The sequence below is a fragment of the Lagopus leucura genome, unplaced genomic scaffold, assembly GCF_019238085.1.
Source record: "Lagopus leucura isolate 7727_CA_CO unplaced genomic scaffold, USGS_WTPT01 Super-Scaffold_100054, whole genome shotgun sequence".
In the NCBI taxonomy this organism is placed as follows: domain Eukaryota; kingdom Metazoa; phylum Chordata; class Aves; order Galliformes; family Phasianidae; genus Lagopus; species Lagopus leucura.
The window spans coordinates 103439-126983 of record NW_024962300.1 but is presented as its reverse complement, the minus strand read 5'-3'; the positions used below and the strand labels follow the sequence as shown (position 1 = coordinate 126983).

Genomic DNA, 23545 nt, shown 5'->3' with positions numbered 1-23545 from the left:
ATAGAACCATAGAACCATAGAACCATAGAACCACAGAACCACAGAACCATAGAACCATAGCACCACAGAACCACAGAACCACAGAACCACAGCACCATAGAACCACAGAACCATAGAACCATAGAACCACAGAACCATAGAACCATAGAACCACAGAACCATAGAACCACAGAACCATAGAACCATAGAATGGCCTGGGTTGAAAAGGACCTCAAAGATCACCTAGTTTCAACCCCCTTCCACGGGCAGGGTCACCAACCACTAAACCAGGATGACCACTAGTCCTGTCCTTGTGGTCCCCAGTCAACTTTCAATTGTCCCCAGTCATCTTTTTGTGGTCCCCATTTGTCCCCCTGATGGTCAGACATCCTAGTGGTCCACAGTTATCTCCTGATGATTGCCCAATGTTCTTCCTGGTGGTCCCCAATCATCTCCTTGTGGTCCCCAGTCATTCCCTGGTAGTCCCCACTCTACTGCTCAGTCATGTCCTAGTGGTCCTCAGTCAACTCTCAGTTGTCCCAAATCATCTTCTCGTGGTCTCCTGGTGGTCAACCGTGTCCTGACGGTCCCCAAATATCTCCTGGTGGTTCTCAATCATCTCCTTGTGATCCCCAGTCATCCCCTGGTCTCCAGGTACATCCGAGTGGTCCCCAGTCATCTGCCAATGACTCTGGCGGTCACCCAACATTCCCTGCTCATCTATTATAGTAGTCCCAGGGGGGGGACTACAGATGTTCCCAAACATCTCCTGGTCACCCAACATCCCTTGGTGGCCCCCACTCAATTCCTGGAGTCCTCAGGCATCCCCTGGGTGCCTCCACAATCTCCCGTTGCCCACCAGTGCCCCCAGCCCGGTGTCCCAGCAGGAGTGGAGCGAGGAGCTGGCACAGCTGGCGGTAGCACGGGTGGCAGGCTGCCTGGAGGGCCCCGCTCCTCCTCCAGCCTCACAGCTTGGCTGGAGTGAGGCCTTGCTGCCGGTGGGTGCCGGGGGCTTCGTCGAGCTGCTGGAGCGCTGGTTTGCCGAGGGCCGACGCTACGACTATGGAGCGGCACGCTGTGCTGGTAATGCCACCTGCCGCCATTACACCCAGGTGGGATGGGGACCGGGGGGAGCAGGTGGGGGGCAGGAGGTGGCGGAGGGTGATGGTGCGCTGTCCCGTAGCTGGTGTGGGCCACTGCACGGCGGCTGGGCTGCGGCAGGCAGCTGTGTGCCGGGAGCCGGGGCCGCAGCCAGGCCTTTGCCTGCGCCTACTCACCTGGGTAAGGGGGCGTGGCCGACTGGAGGGGGCGTGGCTTTGTGCTACGAGTGGGCGGGGGGTTGGGATGAGTGGGCGTGGCTTTGTGCTATGAGCTCGTGGGTTCGGCCAATGGGCGTGGGTTCGTGTCACGAGTGGGCGGGGCTCCACCGGGTGGGTGGGGCTCAGCCGAAAGGGCGGGGGTCTATTCCCCAGAAGGGGAGGGGCTTATGCTGAGTAGGCGTGCCCACCCCACTGCGGGCACTGAGCTGGGGGTGCCTCCCATCTCCTTCCCTGGGCAGGGGGAACTGGGAACTGGCCGGAGCCCCCATCGCCCCCTACCAGCATGGGCCCTGGTGCTCACTGTGCACCGCTGGCCTCTCAGGCTGCTTCAAGTCCTGGGACCACGGCGGTGGGCTCTGCGGTAAGTCCCTGCAACCGTCAACCCCTCGGCCCAGCCCTGCAGCCCCCTGATGGCCACGTGCCCCCCCATGTGTTTGCCCAGAGGTCCCCAGGAATCCGTGTCGCATGAGCTGCAGGAACGGTGCACACCTCAATGTCAGCAGCTGCCAGTGTGCCTGTGCCCCCGGCTACACCGGGCGCTTCTGCCAAGGTGAGCGGTGCCCACAGTGCCCACGGAGGACAAAGAACAAGCTGGATGCAGGCAGCGCAGGGCCTGAGTGGCCACACAAACCAGATCACTGTGTGTGTGGGGTGAGTGCAGTGCATAGGAGTGAGTGATGCACATCTGTGCATGATCGATGCTGTCCATCCATGCACGGTGTGGAGCATCCATGTGCAAGCTCAATGCAGTGCACGCATGCTTGGTGCAGCCCATGCATGTGCAAAGTCAGTGCAGTGCATGCCCATGAGTGGCTGCCGCTGTGCATGCACAAGCAGAGTTGGTGCTACGTGAGATTGGTCACTGCAGTGCATGCATGTGCGTGGCTGGTGCTGTGCATTTGTGAGCAATATTGGTCAGTGTGTGCATGGTCAGTGCAGCACCTGCATTTGCCTGCTTTGTGCATGGTGCATGTGCACGGCTGGGCTGCTCAGTGTGGTGCTGTGGGAAGGGGCACGGCTTCAGGGCTGGCTGCCCTGCACAGCCTAATTCCCTGCTTCTTTGGCAGTGCGGTGCAGCGTGCGGTGCCTCCATGGGAAGTTCCGGCAGGAGGAGTGCTCCTGCCTCTGTGATGCTGGCTATGGCGGTGCTGAGTGCGGCAGTGAGTGGGGGCTGTGCCTGCTGGGGGGTCCCTTTGCCCCAGCACCCACCTGTGCCCCCCTGTGCCCGCAGCCAGGGTCCCATTCCCTTTCCATGCCTGCGATGTGAGGATCGATGGTGACTGCTTCACCGTTTCCCCTGAGGCTGACACGTACTATGGGGCCAAAGCCAAGTGCCAGGTGAGCTGGGCCCTCCCAGAACACCTGAAACCCCATAGCTGAGTCCAGGGGTTTCAGCTGGAGAGCAGAGGAGAGATTTGAGCTGCTTGCTGACTCCTTGGCTTCCCTCTAGGAGAAAGGGGCTATGCTGGCCCAGATCAGGAACCAGAAGGTGCAGGATATCCTGGCCTTCTACCTCAGCCGCCTGGAGAGCAGCAACAGGGTGATGGACAACGACTTTGACACCTGTAACTTCTGGATTGGTGAGTCCTGTGTGCTGCTGAGGGGTGGTGCGGTGTCAGGGTGCTGGTGGACATCCCACACCCTGAATGGAAATTACACTGCCCTAGAGGACATCCCATCTCTCTAACGAACATCCCAGTCATGGTCATCTCAACCTCCCGGTGGACATCCCACCCCCCGTGATGAATATCCAACCCTTCTGATGCACATCCCACCCCACTAATGGACACCTCACCCCTCTGGCTCTCCAGGTCTCACCTACAAGACATCCAAGGCTTCGTTCCGCTGGGACACGGGAGATCCTTCTGCCTTCACCAGCTTTGCTTTTGGGCAGCCAGACAACCAGGGGTAGGTGTCCAGCTCCCACGGGAGACGTGATGACCTCTGTGGCACCGCCCTGTCCCCCTCCTCTCCCGCACAGATTTGGGAACTGTGTGGAGATGCAGGCAGCAGCTGCTTTCAACTGGAACGACCAACGCTGCAAGACCCGAAACCGCTACATCTGCCAGTTCGGTGAGCGCGTGGCCACAGCCCTCGGGTCCCCCATGTGCACAGCATGCAGGAGTACCCTGACATGCTTCCCATGCAGCCCAGGAGCACATCTCCCGATGGCAGCGGGCCCCCTGAGCAGGTATCTCCAGGCTGTGGGACAGATGTGGCACTGGGACCGGCAGAGAAGGGCGTGCGCTGTGTGTCAGCATCCCAAAGCTGCTCCTTGCCTTCCTCTGTCACCACCTGTGACAGCTGTTGGGGAGGGGAGATGCCTGGCCTGGGGGCGTCCAGGTGAGCTGCCAAGGGGACTTCTGGGTGACACAGACCTCGGCACGGCTCGGGGTGAGGGCTGGGCACTGCAGCTTCCTCGTGGCCGGGATAATAAAGCCCCCTCTCCGTTTGGAAGAGCCACTCGTCCTCTTTTCTTTTCTCCCACCTGGGTCCTTCACCACCTGGATCCTGAGACCTCCAGCTCCAATAGATGAATTCAGGAGGAATTTTTCCTCCCCCAGATCCGGACACTCTGAGCTTTCCCTGCTTGGGAAACCGAGGCACGGGGCTGTCCCCGCGCACCCCGAACGCACGCATCGCTGGGGCCGCTCGCTCCCCCCGGCGGCGCGGTGGTTCGGGCCGTTCCCCCTGTCGGATCGGCGGCCGCGTGGTACGGCCCGGGGAGGTGCGCTCGGGTCGGGGCCGCTCGGGCCGGGACCGGGGCTGAGGACGGAGCCATGAGCGCTCTGAGCGGTCGGGACGGGTGGAGGTGTGAGTACGGGGATGGGAGCGCGGGCACCGGGATGGGGATGTGGGAAATGGGCATCCGCAGCTGGGCTGTCCTCCGGTACCGGGTTGCTCCCGTGTTGTCCTCCGCAGGGCAGGGTACTGGGATGTCCCCACCAACCCCCAAACCACAGATGTCCTCCCCTACGGAGGTGCTTCCCTGCTATCTGTTCCTCCCCAGCAGACAGATTTCCTCCAGGTTCGGGATGTCCATTCGTCCCAGTGCTCAGATGCTTTCTATGTCCTGCTCCCCACCTCCCGTCGCTCCCCTGGATGGGGATGCTCTCCAGCACTGGGATGTCCCCACACCATCAACCCCAGGACAGGGATGTCCTCCAGCTCTGGGATGCTCCCCTGTGCCCATTGCTCCCCAAAACAGGGATATCCTCTGCTACTGGGACATCACCGTTATCACCCGGTACAGGGACATCCTCCCAGTACCAGGATGCTCCCAGGACATGGATGTCCCCTCCAGTACTGAGATACCAGGAGCCCCAGCATGGGGCTGGTGTCCTAGGGGTGGTGGAGCCCGGCTGACCCTGGTCTTCTGCCCCTGAGGATGGTCCCACTGCTGTGTCACATGAGAGCAAGTGTCTACAAGCTCCCTTTGTGATGCCCTCATGTGGCTCCATGACAGGCATTGAGCTGCTGGGGGATGCTGGGGACGTGGGGCAGGTGGGGGCACACTGGAAAGCAAGCAGTGCAGCAAGCCCTTTGGGAGCCATCTGCAAGCAGAAGGAATCATCTGTGGGACATCCAGGCATGGTTGGGACACCTGTGGAATACTGGGCAGGGTGATGATAGTTGGGACACCCGCGGGACAGGCAGGATGGTAAGGTTGGTTGGGAGAAGCCACCATGGGCACGGTGACGATGATGGGAAGAGAGCAGCGGGCAATTTGCAGAAAGACACCCATTTCTGGGAGCAGCGAAGCACATCTGGAGCACCTCTGGGCTGGAGCTCCTTCAGCAAGGACAGGAGCCATCTGCTGGGGTTCCTGGTGGTGAGTTTGGGTTTTTCCATCGCTCACGTCCCTGCTCTTTCTCCCTGCAGATCTGGACATGGCCAGGGAGGCAAAGCCGAGCCGGGTCAGGTTGGGCCAAAAGAGGCCGTACAGCAGCAGCCTGTACCCGTGAGTGCCAGTGCATGGGCAACTTGTGCATCTGTGGGTCCCCGTGAGCAGCTCCTGGGGGGTCCCGTCTGAGCCCCAAACCCACTTCACTGAAGGGTTTGGAGGCTTCTTCTATGATTCCATGATTCTTCTACCCATAAGAAGAGCTCCATGGTTTTTACAATGAGGTACCTTAGCGGACAGCCTGAGGGCACGGCACCCCTACAGCACCACATAGGGATGGAGCCAGCAGCAGCAGCAGGACGGGTCCCCATCCCTGGAGCAGGTCCCACCCCTGGGGCAGCTCCCCATCCCTGGCTCTTGGGGGTCCCCTGTTCGTGCTGGGTACTGCACGTATGGCATGTGGCCAAGAGGTGATGGCTTCAATTGTGCCGGGGGGGGAGGTTCAGGTTGGGCATTGGGAACAATTCCTTCTTGGAATGAACGCTGGCAAAGCTGCCCAGGGAGGTGGGGGAGCCCCCGTCCCTGGGGGTGTCCCAGAGCTGAGGGGATGTGGCACTGAGGGACGTGGGCAGTGGGCACGGTGGGGGTGGGCTGGGGTTGACCCTGGGGATTTTAGTGATCTTCTCCAACCTTCACGAGTGTGTGATTCTGTGACCCAGAGTCAGCGCCGGGCTCCGTCTCGTTAGAGAGCTTCTGGATGGAATTAATTGCTCTGCCCGTTGCCATGGCACTGGGGCCGTGCAGGGATGCGGTGCTGGCAGGGCAGGGACCGTGGTCCCAGTGGCCACCAGAATGCAGCAGCCATTGCCCATCCCATGGGATGCTCTGTGGAGCAGCTCTGGGTCGCGCTGCCAAGCAGCAGCAGCGCATGGCGAGGCGGTGACCGTGCTCCAAACACAAACCCTCATCTCAGAGCCTTCTGCAGGGATGGGGATGTGTGGCAGGAAGGTGTCCCTGCCCCGCGGTGCTGCACATGCTGACTTGTTGTCCTCCATCCCCTCCTGCAGCAGCACCTGCGACCTGGACTACAACCTCTACAGGGATGACTTCCCATACCGGTGAGTGCGGGGCGGTGACACGAGGGTCCTGGTATCCCTGTCCCCCACTTCTGCCCCTGAGAAGCCCCCTTAGAGCGAGTTTTTGTGCCGTTTTGTGCCCCTGCAGGGTGTATGAGTACCAGAAGATCCCACCCCTCATTAACCGCATCCCCGTCAAGGCCAGGAGAACGCACGCAAGAGCAGGAGGCACAAGCAGCCCCAGCCCCCAGCACGGGGCGCGGAGCAGCGCCAGCTCCACGGGGACACGGACGAAACGTGAGTGGGACATGGTGGCCCCGGGTGCCCGCAGGGTGCTGGGTGCTGATCCCATGGGATGCTGAGGGCTCCGCTCCTGCAGTGAGAGCCGAGGAGCTGCATTCCATCAAGGGGGAGCTGAGCCAGATCAAGGAGCGGGTGGACAGCCTGCTGGAGAGCCTGGAGCGCATGGACCAGCGCAGGGAGCGGCTCTCGGGTGAGGGATGCTGCCGTGCACGGCACGTCCAAACCCCACGGAGTTTCCCATTCCCTCATCTGCTCTGCGTGTTCCGCATGGGCACCCTGAGCCCCTACTGTCCCTGCAGGGTGCAAGGAGAGTGCGAAGAAGAAGGCAGAGGTGGGCTCGGCATCACCGGCCCCGCTGGGTGCGAGCTCACGGGGCAAGGAGGGCAGCAGAGGGGATGGGCGCAACACAGACAGCACTGAGGAGAGCACAGACACGGAGGAGATGATGGTAAGGCGATGGCTGGCTGCTGCCAGGGCTTTGCAGGGATCAGGCTCTGGATGCAGCCCAGGATTTCCCTTTGCAGATGAAGGCCCACACCTCGGACCACGAGGGGAGCCAGTAGTGGGGATGCCGGAGCCCCGCAGCTCCTGCCCCATCTCTGCATCCCTTTGGAGGCTCCCGGCAGGTGCCAGGCTGGTGCCCAGTTCTTCCTGCACTCATATTCCCACCACCAGTGCCAGCAGCCCCGTGCCCTGCGTTGGCCAGCCGTGGTGAGAGAAGTTTTTGTGTTTGAGTGCCCGTTGTTTTTTTTTTTTATCCCTCTTGTTTTGCTATGTAAAGAGAGAGAGTGGAGAGTGGGAGGGCAGAAGCTCCACACCCTGAAGGATCGTTAGCCCGGAGCTGAGATCTGTGGTGTCCCCGATCCTCCCCAGTGGGTAAAGCATCCCACTGACCCAGGGTTCACACCCAAGCCCTCCATCCCCTGAGCACAACACAGGCCAGATGAGCTCCCCATGCACAACAAAGCCTCCTGGGCAGCGGTGAGGACACAGATGGCCACACCGATACCAGCAGCACGGGGCACCCGGTGGTGTGGCATGGAGCCCAGCCCCCCGTCACCAGTGGGTTTCTCTTAACGGTGTCCCTAAGGGCTCCCATTCTTTGCCACCATAGCGGGGATCCCCCCCGGCCACCTCTGCCTGGGGAATTTGTGCCTCCATCCCTCTCCCTACATGTCTGTGCCCCCCGTTTTGAGGTCGTCCTCCTCTTACTGGTAGGAAGTTGTTCTGTATTTCTCATTTGCTCCGGCAAAAGAGTGCATTGTGCTGGAAAGGAAAAAAAACAACCATTTGTATTTCTTTCCTCTGGTTATTCGGCTTCAGGTGTACCCCCAGTGCTGATGTTTGAATGGGGGCACAGCAGGGTCAGCCCCCAGCTCCACCCCGGAGCTTTGTGGGGATGTCAGCAGGCAGAACTCACCAGGAAAAAAACAAAACAGAACAATTTTATTGTACAAACCCAAAACAACACAACACAACCTGTTCTCCCGCCCTGGAGTGCCGTAGGCAGCAGTCAATGAGGCACAAGGAGCCGGGATGTGGGGGGGGGGGGATGTCTTGGTGTCTCTGGCAGCACCAGGTTGGGTCTGGGGTCTCTGCTGGTACTGAGGGTGGTTTGAGGAGGCCCCAAGGGTCTCTGCTGGCAGCAGGGGCAGCTCTGGGGGTCTGTGGTGGCATTGAAAGCAGTCCAGGGGGGTCTCTGTCGGTCTCAGGTAAGCCTCTCAGATGGCACCAGAGGCAGCTTGGTGGGTCTCAATGGCAGTCCTGGGGGGCTCCAATGGTGTGAGGGGTGGCTCAGGTAAGGCCTTGGGGGTCTGGCAACACCAAGAGCAGCTCCAGAGGTCACCGATGGTGCCGAGGGTGGCTCCAGGGGGTCGGCGATGGCACCAGCAGCGGCTCTGGGGGGCTCTGGTTGCATCAGGGGTGGCTCGAGATCATCGACGACATCAAGAGCAGCTCCCGGGGGTCCCTGCTGGCACTCCTGGGGCATCTTTGGCAGCGCGAGGGGCGGCTCACACAAACCCACCGGGCTCAGCGTCACCGTGCGCTGTTCACGGGGTCTCCGGTGGCACCAAGGGCGGCTCCCGGGGGACTCCGGCACCACCACGTCCGCCCCCGGCCGCATTCCGGAGCTCCCCGAGGCCCCGCACCTCACGCCCCGTCCCGGCGCCGCGCGGCGCGCAGCAGGCAGTGCCGCAGCACGGGGTAAAGGCGCTGGCAGCCCTCCACGCCCAGCCGCAGCGCCGCCGCCCAGCCCTCGGGCTCCCCCCCGCGGCCGCCGCCCAGCACCGCCGACACCTGGTTGAGGGCGGGCAACAGCGCCACCGTCAGGCGGGCGGCGGAACCGCGCTCCTCGGCCTCCCCGGGCTGCAGCAGCCACGGCCCCGCCGCGGAACCGTCGCGGTCGCCGGGCGGCGGGCGGCACAGCGCGCAGCCCACGGCCAAATCGTACATCTCCACCCCCGCGTCGGCCAACGCGAGGGACGCGGCGCTGACGGCGGCGGCCAGGGCCGAGCCGCCGTCCTGCAGCAGCAACGCGCTGACGACCAGCCTCGCTCTCGGGTACCGGGACAGCCGCACCGCCGGCTCCAACGCCTCCCGCAGCGCCGCCGCCGCTTCCCGCTCCGCCTCCCGCTCCGCCGCCCCCCCGGGTCTGGGCCGGGCCCCGCGGGCGCAGAAAGGAGCCCGGCGGAAATCGCACAGCAGCCGCCCCGCTCCCACCGCCCCCCCCGGCTCGGCCGCCTCCCGCGGTCCCCAGGCGGCGCACAGCACCTTCGTGCCGCCGCTCAGCTCCACGTACGCGGAGCCTTCCGCCTGGCTCAGCAGCCCCGCGCGGGCGAACAGCGGCCGAAGCGCGCAGGGATCCCGCGGCGCCGTTCCGCTCTCCTCGTCCTCCTCTCCTCCTCCGTCGCGGGGCTGCGCCGCCCAAAGCTCCGGCGGCCGCGAGTCCTCCGGGCCGTGCAGGCGGCGGTGATCCAGCGGCATGGCGGGAGAAGCGGAGGCGGAGGGAGGAGGAGCCCCGGCCGCTCCGCTCCGCCCTCGGCCGGCGCCCCCGGGCAGCTCCGCAGCGCCTGCGTTCGTTGAGCGGCCGAGGGGGGAAGGAAGAGCGGCCGAGGGTGCCACAGCCGCCCAGGGAGGGACAGCGCAGCGCCGATGGCCAGGCTGGATGAGCTTAGCGCCCCTTCGGACCCGATTGATTCTATGATTTATTGGAGGCGGGGCTCATACAGCAAAGCAGGGGGAAGGAGAGGGGACGTGGCGTTCCAGTCAGTTTTTCAGCTCCCCCAGGTGCAGCCTGGCAAAGTCCGTGGCCAGGCGGAGAGCCTCCTGCAGGCAGCCCACGTTCTTTCCTGTGGCTTGTGCTGAGATGTCCTTCCCTCCACCTTTGCCATCCATCAGAGCAGAGACCTCCTGCACCCACTGGTTGGCCTTCAGGCCCTTCTGCGCTGTCTCCTGGAGAGGAAAAGAAGGGAAAAAAGGAGCTCGACCTCCTTGGTGGCACCGAGGGATGCTCTTTCATACACAGCTCCTGAGCCCCAGCTCTCCCCTCTCCCCTCCTGCTCCATCCCCTGGCAGCACCACGGTACCACAAAGCTGTGGCTCTCATCCACCACGGCGTCGTGGTCGCATTGTATGAGACTCATCTTTCTGCCACTGAGAAAGGCACAGCAGCACCCACACTGACCTGGGGCACCTGGCACAGGCAGGTGATCCTGCCTGCTTCGTTATCCACAGCAAAGAGCATGGTGGCAGTCTGGGGGGAGTGAGTCTTGAAGAGCTTCAGCGATTCGTTCAGGGCCTGCAGGAGGAACAAGGCACAGTGGCTCACCTTCCACCACTCCAGCCCAGCTGAGAGCATCACAGAGATGGGGACAGCCATGGAGGAGTATGAAACAGCACCAGATCAAGCTCCCAAAGTGGAAGTTTAAATAGGGCATTACAGTGTGGCTGTTCCAACATTTAAGCCCTGCACTTTGTTGTCATGACTCCTTTGGGACGAGTCTCACCTGGAATCCAATGCCACTTCCATAGAGGAAATTCTCACCACACAGAATCACAGAACGGCCCAGGCTGGAAGGGACCTCAAAGATCACAAAGCTCCAACCCCCCTGCCACACGCAGGGCCACCAACCTCCACACTTAATGCTACACCAGGCTGCCCAGGGCCCCATCCAACCTGGCCTTGAACACCTCCAGGGATGGACGGGGCATCACAGCCTCTCTGGGCAGCTGTTCCAGCACCTCTCCACTTTCATAGTACAGAACTTTCCCCTGACATCCAACCTCAATCTTCCCTCCCTCAACTTCAAACCATTTCCTCTTGTCCTGCTGTTTCTGCCCTTTCAAAGAGTTGACCAGGTTTGGAAGCTCAGGGAATGGTTCAGACCCACCCACCCATGCAAACCCATTTGTTAGTCCAGGAGCTGGAACACATGGCACACTACAGACATGTTCTCTCTCTTCCTCATGTCCTCCTCAGAGCCGGCAGCTGGCCTAATGCCTCTGTAACACAGCACTGTCTCCAAGAGCAAATAGAGTCCCCCCAGTTGCCCTTCAGGCACAATCAGACCTTCCCATACCTTTGCTGAGGCCCCATTTTCCATTTCCATGATGACTAGTGGCTGGTTAGGGTGACTCTCAATGACTTGCTTTGTCTTTTCCAGTACCTGAGGACAAACAGCACTGTTCAGGTGTCTGCACAATGCACATGGATACAAGAACCACCCAGACCAGAGTTCCCTGCAGGCAGAGGCCCCTCAAGTGTCCCAGCACACCCACAGCTCAGCCTCAGGCAGTCCCACACTGCAGTGCTAGGAAAAAAAAGCCAACCACACACTCAGAGGAGGGTATGCATTCTGCAAGGCAGCAACAGTGATGTGCGTGGTTCCTCTTCCAGAAAAATCCAATGGGATCCAAAGGAAGACCCAGGCACCAGCCTTACCCTGCACCCAGCTTCAGAAGCATCCCATCTTGCAAGGAGCAAAGTACAGAAGGAGCCACAGCTCAGCTCCCTTCTGCAGTGTGCAAAACTGGAGCTCCCAGGACGGCCCCCAGCAGCCCTCCCATGCTGTCTTTTACCCCCAGCCAGAGCTCACTCGTTTCTGGATGTCAGCTTTGCTTGCACGGTCCAGGTCATCCATAACCTTCTTCAGTGCTTTAACAGCTTCTCTCAGCTCATCTTTCTGCCACTGTGGGATAACAGCAGTGGCCAGCATCTGCAAAACGGGACAAGGGAGGGTTAAAGGTGTGGGTGCCCATGGCAGAAGGCAGGGCATGGTGCACTGCATTCATGAACCTCAAAGTGATTGAGCTCCCCTGTCCCACTATCCAGCAAGCTCAGGTGTGAGCTGCAAACCCAAAGAACACAGGGCTGAGACCTCTGTTGAGCTTGTGTCCTACAACAGTGTTGGCACAAGACTTAAATTCACCAATTAAACCCACGAGAGTAACCAAGACAAAGAGGACCCAGAGGAGGAGACAGAGAAGCAGGAAACAGCCTGGGCTTCATAAATAACTCCCAGTGCCAGCAAGTAAGGTCCCAGCGCTGCTGCCACCCTCACCTCACTGAGGTCTGTGATCTCCTTCTGCACATCCTTGTTGGGAGCTGTCTGGACCTTCACCTTGGCATCCAGGGCTGACAGCAATTTCTTGAGGCTCTCTACCTTCCTGAGGGCCTGGCAGAACACAGTTTGAGTCACGCAGGGGGAGCTACCAGGCCACCCCCAAAAGAAGCATCAGGAAGGCAGCAGCACCAGGCACAGAGCTCAGTAACCCCCAGGAAAGCAGCAGAACCAATGCAGGCAGTGCTTGCCCAGAGCCACATTCTGGCTGCACCCCCCCTTGCCAGAAGGACTGCCAAGATCCTCCCAGAAGAGAACAACTCCTGCCTGCCCTTACCTTCCGAGCTTCAGCCCCAGTGACTGCCACTATCCTCCGGATGCCTTTAGCAATGGCTTCTTCTGAAACAATCACAAAGGGCCCAGCATGGCCAGAGTTCTGCAGGTGCCTTAAGAAAGAACCCAGAAAGAGACCCACAACAAGAGAGAGTTAGCAGACCAGTCCGCTTCTCATCTCAGCAGGATTCAGCATGGAAACCAGGAAACCACCCTGCCAGGGAGAAGTAGCAAGGGACAGACAGAAAACCCAGCCTTGCCACTAAGAGCTTAAGAGGGAAGGGTGGCAAGCACCAGTGCTGTCAGACACAGCGTGGGGGCAGCGACAGCACGCAGGCAGTTTCCTCGCCCAGCACACAACCACATCACAGCCCTCAGAAGCTCAGGCTTCACAGAGACTGCTTTTCCCCCCCCCTGCCACCTTCCCTGGTCTCTCCAGATACTCACGTCCCTCCGCAGAACTCGATGGAAGTGATGGAGCCTGCAGGGCCGGAGGGGTCGGCCAGCAGCTCCTCCACAGGGATGCCAATAGAGACCACACGGACAGGATCGGGGTAGGTCTCATCAAAAACTGCCCGCAGCCCTTGGATCGCTTTGGCTGCTGCGAGAGGGCAGTCCCTGGCATACACAGTCTGCAGAGCAAAGGAAAAGCATGCAGGTGAGAGCTGGTCCTGTTAGAGGCGACCGAGGGCCTGTGCTTCCATCCTGACTTCCTCTGAAAGATCCTAAATGGGATCTAAAAGCTCCACCTGACCTGGGGTTGGTTGAGCTGCAGGGATCCCGGTGTAACTGACAGATCTTCTGAACTGCTCTGCTAAGCTTCTTGGCAGCTGCAGACAGTGTGACACTAGCACAGGCAAGGAACCATTCCAAGCTGGACAGGGCTTGGAAGGAAGGAACAAATGAACATACATGGAATTTTCCCCACTCAAAACCCCCTGAAGCAATGCAAATCTGCACAGTGCAGCACCAGCAGCTCAGAAGCACCAGGCCACACTTCCAGCATCCCAGGCCATCCAAAAACTTCACTTACAGTATCTTTTTCACAAGCATACATATACCAGCCAAACCCAAGGATTAAAGAGACAGGGAGATGGTCCCTCCACGAAAGGTTGGTGGCAAGAGGTGACGACCAAGGAATGCGTTTTCCTCTCTGTCCTTACACAATGGGGAAATGGCAACATAAGCAGCTCTTATCCATGTTACACCTCACACACAGCTCAGCTCCAAGGAGGGGTGTGCAGATTAAGAATGGGATTCAAGCCAGACTCCTACTGAAAACTGGTGCCTCAGCTGTCCACCAAGCCCAGTTCAGACACTGCAGTGCACAGATCCACCAGGAAAAGGGCAGGATTCTTCCTGCAGGATGGGGCCAGCAAACTAGCTGACCCCTCCAGCTGACCAACCCACCTTTGCCTCCTCGATCATCCGGTTGGCGATGCCTTCAACTTTCTTGATCTCCTGTGTGGACAAGGCTCCCTTGGCTGTGAAGTCAAACCTCAGCCTGTCTGGTGCCACCAGCGACCCTCTCTGGTCTGCTTCTCCCAGCACTGAGCGCAGGGCGAAGTTGAGGATGTGGGTGGCTGTGTGGTTGCTCATGACCGGTCTCCGCCTGGTCTGATGGAGAAAGGCCTTGTTAGATGGGGTCCCACACTGCACAGCCAGGATCACCTCCAGCTGTGGAGGTACATGCTGATGTGCTGCTTCACCAGAAACAACTTGCTGCCTTGGAGCCTCAGCTATAGGAGCAGGATATTCCCCTCTATGTTTGTACACAGCTTTTCCCTGCCTGTCCCCCTGCCTGGGTTTTTCTGGAGAGCGGCCAGGGATAAAGCAGTATGCCTGTCCCTGCAACACGCCTTCTCTCTTGCTCCAGAGGTGCCTCTAAAGAGAAGGGAAACACATTTTGCAGACTGGGATCCATTCATCAGGCTCAGCCTGCTGGAGCAATGTCTGGAGAAAGGCAGACAGCCCAGGCTCTCCACTGTCATAAGCAACACAGTGGTGCTGCACATGCATTCCATCCCCCTGCTCAGGGCCAAAGGTGTGGTCCTGCTCAGGTCAGCAAAGCCTGGATTGTGGCTGAGCCAGCAGTGTTATCTGCCTCATGGAAGGGGAAGCCAGATCCCAGAAGGAGAGGCCCTGACTCAGCTTACCTGAACCATGCAGGGGTTCAACCTCCAGGCCTCCAAAGCAGCAGCCACGCTGCTCCACAGGAAGGAGAAAAGGGCCAAGAGACAAAGCCACGTTACGCCATGCCTTAACTCACCTCATCGATTGACAGGTGGACCTGGTCTCCCACTTTCAAGCTTCCATACAGAGTCCCTATGTGAAGCACATAACCTCCTCGGACCTGCACATTCTTCACAGTGAATTCTGTTTTCTGTACAAAGAGGGAAACAAACCCAGTAAGGGGAGTGACAGGTTAAGGCAGATGCACCGTCCTGCCCAAAGCCCCGAGCTGCAGCTGGAAAGGTGTAAGTGAGAGCTGGAGTGGTGTGTGGCATATGGGAAAGCAAGATGTCCCGTGCAGAGCTGAAAGAGGTCCCCACCTCAGCTTAAAAGCACAGCCACCCCAGCACCACCACCGCAGGCACCATGGCACAGCAACAGCCTGATGCTGCAGCAGAGTTCAGCGCAACCTCCCAAGCAAGGAGAACCAACTCCAGCACATCTGTGCCATCCTGCACCCCAAAAAGGAAACCTGTGCAGGTCCTGACCCAAGACAGGAGATCACTGGAGCTTACTTGGCCCTTTCTCCTCTGCACCCAGCTGCCTAGGCTGCAGGTGAGGCTGAGACTAGTGAAAGGCTCTCAGGCAGACTCACATCCTCCCTGCTGTCGTCGTCCTTGACCATGTAGCCCTGGTCATAGATCTGCCCACCCTGCTCAGCATAGAAGCAGGTCTGGTCAAGCACTATCCCACATTCCTGGCCAGTGGACACCTCCTCCACAAACTTCTTCTCCCTGCGGATGGCTTTCACTGTGGCCACAAGGCTCCCAAAATCTGTCACCAAAGACAATAGGCAACATCAATGAAACAAGACACTATTTGGGAGCAGAACATCATTCACAGCAACACTTCCCAGCCAATGCAGGAGCTACAGTTGCAGGAGGTATGGAGGAAGAACTATAGCAGTACTGGATAAGATGATTTTCTTCAGTGTTCTGTCCCTTCCTTGCACAACTATTCCCGAGCACACATTTCCAGTCCCACCCAGGAAAGATGAACCCAGAGGGGACCTCGTTAAGTCAGACGCCCCAGGAAGGCAAAGCAGCTCCTCCCAGGGAGATGTGGGAGGAAAGGAGAGGGTGGTTCTGAGAGGGCTTTTTCATACCGTAGGTACCGCTGGGATCTGAGGTATAACCATATTTTGGCGAGTCATCTGTCACCTCCAGCCCTCGGGCCCTGAGTTCTTCGATGGCGTAGATGTCCAGCATGAGGAGGTCCTCCCCTCCGGCACCCTTGCCCTGGGACTTGAGCTGCCAATGACAAGAACCAAAGCTTAAGAAAACCCAACTGTGGCACTGCTGGATGACAGCTCTGGTCTTGTGCCCTGATCTTTCCCAAAGCTCTTAGGAAAGCTTCCCAAAGTGCTCCAGGCCCCTGGAGAAAGGAGCAGGAACTCACAGCTGCAGATTAAAACAAAGGGAGCCCTCCCTGCCCGCTCTCAGACCAGCCACCCCTGGTGCTGTTGTCTACCTGCGCGTTCTTCCGCTCCTCCTCAAAGCCCTCCATGTCCACAACAAGGCCTTTCTCCTCTGCTATCAGCCCAGTGAGATCCACAGGGAAACCGTAAGTGTCATACAGCAGCCAGGCAGTATCACCTGCATGGAAAAAGCAGACAGTTCAGCACTCCGGCTCCACAGACACCGCTCCTCAACGAGCTTTGCATCACAGCAGGACAATGAACAGGTCTGGTTGACACAAGCACCTAAGAGTCTCCTCACTAACAGTCTCCTGGGCACAGAGATCACACTGCCATGTTGTGTCTGTGCAGCTCAGAGACCTGAGCAAGGGAACGCAGGACAGAGAAGACAGCAGTGATCTGTTGACTCTTCTCTCGTGTCATTAGTGATAGGACCAGAGGGAATGGCTTCAAGCTACGGCAGGGGAGATTCAGGCTGGACATGAGGAAGTATTACTTTTCAGAAAGGGTGGTCAGGCACTGGAATGGATGCCCAGGGAGGTGGTGGAGTCACCGAGCCTGGGGGTGTTCGAGGAAAGGCTGGATGTTGTGTTGAGGGACATGGTTCAGTGGAAGCTGTTGGGAATAGGTGAACGGTTGGACTGGATGAGCTTTGAGGTCTTTTCCAACCTTGGTGATTCTATGATTCTCTGACTCCAGCTCTGCCCTCTATACTTTCCACCAACACCCAATTCCCAGCCCAGCTCGGCCCTCAGGCCCATTTATTCCACGATAAATGACTTTTGGTGCCTCCAAACTGAAGCCACGGCCTCACCAGGGATGGTTTTACTGTCGCCCATGCTCTGGATCTTCCTGTCCAGGATGCGACGTCCTCTGCTGAGCGTTTTCAGGAACTGATCCTCTTCTTCATTGATAATGTCCTTCACCATATCCGGGTCCTTTTTCAGCTCAGGAAAGGCATCTCCCTGCACACCCAAGAGGATTCAGCACGGAGATCTGCACACCTCAGCAGACGACGCCATCAGACGCAGCAGAGCAGGGAAAGAACTTACCAGGGACTGCACCACGACATCCACCAGCGTGGCAAAGAAGCCCTTGGGGGCACTGAGCTTCTCGTGGGAGTAACGCACGGCTCGGCGCAGGATCCGCCTCAGCACATAGCTAGGAAATACCATCACAGGTTTGGGTTGGAATGGACCTTAAAGATCATCTACTTTCAACCCCCCTGCTGTAAGCAGGGTTGCCAACCACTATATCAGGCTGCCCGGGGCCCCACATAACCTGGCCTTGATGTTAGGGATGGGGCATCCACACCATCTGTGGGCAGCCAGTGTCAGGGTCTCGCTGCCCTCTCAGTGATAAAACAGCAGAGCCCCTCAATGCAAGTGTCACATTTGTTCTCAGATTTGTTCTCAGAGGATGCACCAGGGATCCTGCCCTGTCCTCAGCCCCACAGCTCAGATTTGCTGTGTGCTTGAGTCAGTCCTGAGTCCAGCAGTACCCACAGCACATCCCCTCGGCCCAATTGCTTTTCTGACAGCAGTACTGCACTAAGCAAGCTTTCATGCCTACCAGTCCACAGCAGTCCTCTCTGTAGGAGTCATGAGAATGCTCAGACCTCTATGGCCTGGCTTTTCAGGTGGACCTTGCCCCAAGGACTCGAATACACTGAACTAATGCTTTGCTACCCACTGAATTCAGACCTCCCAGAGACACACCAGATCCTGCACTGAACAGAACGGACACAGCAGCCCTGCAGCAGCTCCCTCCTTACCCTCTGCCAGTGTTGTCAGGTCTGCCACCATCAGAGAGGGCCAGTGTGATGGTCCGTGCGTGGTCTGCCAGCACACGGTATGCCATGTCTATGCCATCAGCATCCTCAGCACCAACCTGCCCCATGTATGGCCTGGCACCCGTGCCCTGTGTGGGGAGCAGAACGCAGGGATCAGCAGCAGGGCAGAACAACAGGGAAGCACCTCAGAAAGCCAAACTCATCCCACAGGGATGGCACACTCCTCTGGGAAGGAGGGAGTGGGGGAAGACAGAGAGCTCTGCACAGTGCCTGCGTTCTCAGGGCTGAAGGACATCAAGGAGGTAAAGGCAGCTTAATCCACCACTGAGACCAGGACAGAAGGGGGAGGGAGAGAGACACATCGTAATGGGAATCAAGAGGGAAAACATCTGTTTTGCACACTGGCTGATAGAGTCTGGTCTGACATACATTGCCCAGCCAAGAAACCTTTCAAATTCTACCAGGAGGGAGAGGGTCCCAGCTTCCCTGCTTCAAGGTGTTTCTAGCTGTACCGCAGAGAACACTGCTGTAACAAAGCAGTGCCTGCATGTGGTTTGCTACAAACACCTGGGAACGCTGCACTACTCCTGCCCCTTGTTCTCCTTGGGAAATATCCCCCAAGGCAGTAATTACTGGGCCAGCCAGAGCTACTACCCTCAGCAAAGTACAAACCCACGGGGCTGGCAGTAACTGGGAAAACAGAGACCTGCAGATACAACCATTCCAACCTGACCTGCCCCACACATCTCCCCAGGGATCCAGGCAATGGATGCAGTGAGATCAGGCTCAGATTCCTCAGTTTGTACCTTCTGGATGGCTTCAAAGTAAGGAAGGAAAAGGTCGGTGTCATAGTTGGACATCTTGTTCTGCAGCACGGAAACCAGTCGTTCCAAACCCATCCCAGTGTCGATACTTTTCTTGGGAAGAGGTTTCAGGCTCCCATCGGCTTCCCTGCCCAGACACAGAAAGAAAGACAAGCTGTCATAGATGGAGGCAGTGGAGCAAGACCAGAATTCAGCTTGCTACAGCGTCCAAATTGCTGAAGATCTTTGCAGGTATAGGAAGAAGGCCCCAGCAAACAGCAAAGCAGTACAGAAACACCTGGGTTAGAGCACTGGGAACACAGCCAAGCAGCTGCTGCATTGGGGAGCAGCTCTCGCTCACCTGTTGAACTGTATGAACACCAAATTCCAGATCTCCAGGACGTTGGGGTCATCCTGGTTGACCAGGTGTGAAGCATCTCTGTCCCCAATCCGGTCATAGTGGATCTCGCTGCAAGGGCCACAGGGGCCTGTGTCACCCATCTCCCAGAAGTTATCCTTCATATTGCCAGGCAGAATCCTGCTCTCAGCCAGCCTGTAACAAGAGGCTCCTACTGAACAAGAGACTTACAGCAAGGCAGGAGGTCGCCCAACTGTGAGGGAGTCTCAACAGAGAGCTCTCAGCCCACTCCTTCTCTGGATCAGCCTGCCTCTGACAATTCAAGAATCTAACTTTTAAGGTTTAACCTCCCCTCTGAGGAGTACTGGCTGGAAGGCAGACATGGACACAGCACCCCACCAAAGCTGCCACTGAGAACACGGGTGCATCTCTGACATCAACACAAGCAAGAGTAGGACTGGAGAGGACAAGACTGAGTGGGAAACCGAGGGTTAGAGAGAGCTCAAAACAGAATCAGACTGAGGCTGAAGGAGCACATCCCCATGCAGAGACCAAGGGGAAGGGATGAATGACCTGCTAACATACTTGATCCACTGGCTGCGAGTGCTGGGAGGAGAAGAAAAGCGAACAGATCACAACCAGGTTTGCCTGCTTTCCCTGAACAGCATCTTAACTGCTGTCACACAGACATCGATCTGACACAGCAGGGCACTGCTTATGTTCTTAAGCTCATAAAGGAGACTTTGCAAAGAAGACTCCAGGGCTTGACCTGAGTCTCAGCCTCTTCCATCTAATATCAGTGCTTCCTCGTGGCTTTGCAGCTCTACCACCCTGCAAACATTATTGGGGATGCTTCTGTTTTTCAAAACCTCCTGCTGTAAGTGCTCTGCCTCAGCACACGGCGTCTTTCTCTGATGAAAGGCAGATGGCAGCTGTTCATCAAAACACAAAGCTTTCTCAGTTAAAGGCCCTCACCCCAAATCCAGCCAGATCTGCTTGCACTCCAGGTCTGGCTGCAGTCCTGCAGCCTCATTTCCACCAAAGTAAGTGACATAGAGTCTCTCTGCAGGGATGCCAAACTCCTTGGTGAGGAGGTCCAGTGCCAGTTTACATGCAAGTTCCTGCAGAAGGAAAGAGGAGCTGAGTACGTGAGTGCAAACAGGCCTTCTCTTCAGCATGCAGTACCTGCTCAGCTGGAGTACTGGCTGACTAGGATCTACCCAGAGTATCATTCAAACATGCAGAAACCTTCCACACACAGTCTTTCCTGGGGTCCTCCTGTACTACCAGCCCTAACTGGACCAGGACAGCTATAAACAATCCAGAGCTTTCAGACCTTTGGCATAAGAAATAAGAAAACCAGTACATGTAGCAAACACGTCACACAACACACCTTACATAGTTTTGTAGGTGAAGTCAAGTTAAAGCCTATAATCCTCAGCAAAAACATAAAAAAACCTTTGAAATGTGCTGATAATGCTGCATTCTTCATAATCCCTTCACAATATGAATCTCACTCAAGCAAGAAGCTTTTGAATATTGTTATTTTATGACCACAGCTCCAGGACAGCCACTAAAACTTCTACCTGAAGACTTCAAACTGCCATCATTAATACAACATAATCAGTTTTGTAAATCTTCAGTAATTTATCACAAAATGCTCTGCAGAGCTGGGGGAGCCAAGTGTACCTTAGGAACCCCTGTGTGCCAGAACAGCCTCCTTCCCCTTGGCAAACACTCCGCTGAGCTCACAGAGATGTGAAACACAGAGATGTGTTTCAGCTCAGCCTGTTTTACCTTGAAATAATCCCCAAAGGACCAGGAGCCCAACATCTCGAAGAAAGTGTGGTGGTAGACATCCTTCCCCACATCGTCCAGGTCGTTGTGCTTGCCCCCAGCTCGGATGCACTTCTGAGTGTTGGTGGCTCTGCTCAGCTTAGCAAGCGGGTGCGAGGGGTCGATGGTGTTGAGGAAGATGGGTTTGAACTGAGGGCAAAGAAAAAAGAGGAATTGAGGAAAGCACTCAGGGCCTGGTTTTAGATGTTAAAAGCAACGGCAAGGCGTTGAGTATCTTCTGCATCATGGCACTGCCGGCCTGGATGTCTCAGAGACAGCCTTCAGTCTGCTGCATGCGAGGAGGATGCAGCACCCAGCACACGTGGTTGGAGCACAGCAAGCCCCAGAACTTCCAAAGGGACTGAAAACAGACAGATTCCCAATTGCCAAAAAGACGAGGAAAACTCCAGAAAAACCACTCCAGCAGCCTAGCTCCAACTGCTCCCTAGAGATGCTGGTGGTCATTTGTGCCAGCATTCTCTCTGCAACTATTTGCAGCGCTAGCTGTGCTCCAAAGGGTCAAGGAGGGCAGACTGGCAGCGCTCCCATCTCTGCACTGTCAGCCCTGGAGGCACAGAAACCTCTCCTGCCAACTCTGCAATAGCACTCCTGCGGATGCAACAGTCACCTCTTTGTGACCAGAGATGGAGAACACAATGCTAATTTCCCACACAAGCAGCAGAAGGCTCTGCTAGTTACTTGGTGTTTGAGAACACTTCAGGCTGCAAGCAGCCAAATGCAAACCTCATTTCAGTGAAACCAGAGCAATGGGAAACCAGCTCTGCTCGGGGAGCAGGCACTGATGGGTGAAGGGAGAACTGAACCTCCTGCAAGGTGAACTCAAGCACAGCTGGAAAGAAGTCAGCTAAGAAAAGATGGGTAAACGCACTGAGGTTTTAAACTCTGCTTCACAGCACCACAGTTTGAATTGGAAGAGGCCATTAAAGGCCATCCAGTCCAACCCCACTGCAATGAATGGGGACACCTGCAGCTCACCACGTTGCTCATTTGTTGTTTTACAAACAATCGATGACCTCTGTCGTTTATTAGGAAGGAACCGGCAACTCCAAAGGCTCTGCAAACAGCTCCCTGGTGCAGCTGCAAGGAGCAGAGCCGGGATCCTACCTGGTTCATGCCGGCATTAGCGAACAGCAGCGTGGGGTCATCCAGAGGGATGGTGGAAGAGGAGTGCACGTAGGTGTGCCGGTTCTCCTTGAAGAAGTCAATGAATCGCTGCCGGATCTGGCTCGCTGTCAGCGTGGACTCCATCCCGAGGCTGCGGGTCCGAAGCAGGCAGGACGGAACTGGGCAGGGCTGGTGCAGAGCGAGGGGACGAGCGCAGGCTTTCAGACGCCACCGCCTTCATCACCCCCCACGATACCGGCCCAACCCCAGCATCCTCGAGTCGCCTTCAGGCAGCTTTTCCCCTGGCTCAGCCCCGGCAGGCCGCCAGAGCCAGGCTCCGGGCTCCGGTGTTTCCCTCGACCCCCGCGGCGCTGCCCGGCCCCGTGCCCGCGGCCCCCGCCCGACCCCGGCCTACCTCGCCGGGCACCGCCGCCCCTCGCTCCGCACACCCGGCCCGGCCGCCGCAGCACCCGCAATGCAGGGCGCCGGCCGCCGATTGGCTGCGTGAGCCGTCGCTCAGCGGAAGCCCCGCCCACCAGACGTCTCCCGGCCGAGGGGAAGGACGCGCGCTGGCTGATGCAATGGTGGGACGCGACGGTCACGTGACGCAGGCTGGGCGAAGCCGGGCTGGGAGCCGCCATTTTAAGGGCGCCGCGCTGGGCTGAATGGAGCGATTGGGATTTGGCAGCGCTTGGCCATCCAGGTTCAGCCAGGCGGGGCGCTCAAACTGATAAGCTTTCATTAAGCAGCACAGCAGTGACCCGACCTGAAGCCACCTTGGCACCCAGTAACTCCACACCACACAGCACGTTTCCCATCCTGAGTCATCGTCTTAAAATGAACCCAAGTGACTGATCAGATGAACTCAGTGCGCGTGTCATGGACGTTCAGTGGATGTTTCACGTGGGTGGCCATAGTCTGCCAGTGAACCAGGATCTGGGAGCAGGCGACCCAAGCTGAGCAGAGGGCTGTTCTATACCGTATGGCATCACGGTCAGCAATAAAATGCGGGGGAAAGAAGGGCGATGCAGACAATGATCAGATTTTTTGGACTTATCCAGATTAGTTTCGTCTCTTCCCCTCAGCATCTCCTCTGGGCACATTAGAGATCCTCCGGCCCCAGGCTTTGTATTCCCGAGCCATCAGCATGCCTGCACTGCCATCAGCCACTTCCAAAGCTCGCTCGCTGCTTGCCTTCCCCAGCTCTGCTGGCCTGCAGCCATTCCTGGTCCTTCAGCCTTTTGCTGGTGTCAGCTGTCCTCAAGGAACCTGGAAGGAAAAGAGGAAACTCCAGTCTTGTTGGTTCGTGACAGCTCTACCCCAGCTGCTGCTTTGCAGGACAGCAGCAGGAGCAGACAAGCCTGTGCAGTGCAATTGCTTGCATGGGTGATGACACCCTCCATAAAGCCTTTTATGGCTGCTCTGAGTCTAATGCCAACCAAACCCACACCCAGAATGTTTATTTCTCTCTTAGTGGCCACAGACTTCCCACCAAAAGAAGGAGCCATCACTGCTTATTCCACTCTGTGCTGTCACCTGAAAGCAAACCTTCCAAACTTACAGCGAC

General features: G+C 57.7%; 4 protein-coding genes across 5 annotated transcripts; 2 read left to right on the top strand and 2 right to left on the bottom strand.

Annotated features, from left to right (window-relative positions):
* The first annotated feature begins 483 nt into the window (after positions 1–483).
* Positions 484–3485, top strand: LOC122188080 (C-type lectin domain family 18 member A-like). The gene is given in 11 exon segments (XM_042886111.1): positions 484–708; positions 711–1091; positions 1163–1260; positions 1538–1659; positions 1741–1848; positions 2366–2458; positions 2530–2636; positions 2749–2878; positions 3110–3206; positions 3280–3371; positions 3448–3485. Coding segments are annotated over 11 exon segments (1491 nt in total).
* Positions 3486–4037: 552 nt separating this feature from the next.
* Positions 4038–7816, top strand: LOC122188086 (RNA-binding Raly-like protein). 2 transcript variants are annotated; one of them, XM_042886118.1, is made up of 7 exons: positions 4038–4112; positions 5181–5259; positions 6213–6260; positions 6367–6515; positions 6598–6711; positions 6821–6969; positions 7046–7816. In XM_042886118.1, exons 1-7 carry the CDS (start codon positions 4079–4081, stop codon positions 7082–7084), a joined length of 612 nt encoding a protein of 203 aa, XP_042742052.1. In that variant the 5' UTR covers positions 4038–4078; the 3' UTR covers positions 7085–7816. The 2 variants fall into 2 exon arrangements, with proteins under 2 accessions (XP_042742052.1, XP_042742051.1); XM_042886117.1 differs by having other exon boundaries at positions 6210–6260.
* An 856-nt stretch (positions 7817–8672) lies between these two features.
* On the bottom strand, positions 8673–9507 carry EXOSC6 (exosome component 6). Its single transcript, XM_042886115.1, has one exon. The coding sequence runs from the start codon at positions 9504–9506 to the stop codon at positions 8673–8675; it is 834 nt and encodes a 277-aa protein (XP_042742049.1). The 5' UTR covers position 9507.
* A 207-nt stretch (positions 9508–9714) lies between these two features.
* AARS1 (alanyl-tRNA synthetase 1) lies at positions 9715–22437 on the bottom strand. Its single transcript, XM_042886140.1, has 21 exons — positions 22394–22437; positions 21979–22167; positions 20815–21003; positions 19993–20138; positions 19021–19212; positions 18663–18807; positions 17839–17984; positions 17117–17225; positions 16879–17029; positions 16118–16242; positions 15753–15897; positions 15243–15421; positions 14685–14798; positions 13826–14032; positions 12863–13047; positions 12420–12528; positions 12083–12196; positions 11618–11737; positions 11102–11188; positions 10207–10320; positions 9715–9974 (listed from the first exon to the last, which is right to left on the bottom strand). The coding sequence occupies exons 2-21, from the start codon at positions 22120–22122 to the stop codon at positions 9789–9791; spliced, it is 2907 nt and encodes a 968-aa protein (XP_042742074.1). The 5' UTR covers positions 22123–22167; positions 22394–22437; the 3' UTR covers positions 9715–9788.
* Between the last annotated feature and the right edge of the window lie 1108 nt (positions 22438–23545).

Bases quoted from the DNA above. Each gene is read 5' to 3' on its own strand.
- LOC122188086 (XM_042886117.1), top strand. From the start codon at position 4,079: ATGAGCGCTCTGAGCGGTCGGGACGGGTGGAGGT. The intron at 4,113-5,180 runs GTGAGTACGGGG...TTCTCCCTGCAG, and splicing joins CGGTCGGGACGGGTGGAGGT to ATCTGGACATGGCCAGGGAG. The intron at 6,516-6,597 runs GTGAGTGGGACA...CCGCTCCTGCAG, and splicing joins CACGGGGACACGGACGAAAC to TGAGAGCCGAGGAGCTGCAT.
- EXOSC6 (XM_042886115.1), bottom strand. From the start codon at position 9,506: ATGCCGCTGGATCACCGCCGCCTGCACGGCCCGGAGGACTCGCGGCCG.
- AARS1 (XM_042886140.1), bottom strand. From the start codon at position 22,122: ATGGAGTCCACGCTGACAGCGAGCCAGATCCGGCAGCGATTCATTGAC. The intron at 18,808-19,020 runs GTGAGCGAGAGC...GTGTCTGGGCAG, and splicing joins GTGTTCATACAGTTCAACAG to GGAAGCCGATGGGAGCCTGA. The intron at 16,243-16,878 runs GTGAGGCCGTGG...TTTTCCATGCAG, and splicing joins CGACAGTAAAACCATCCCTG to GTGATACTGCCTGGCTGCTG.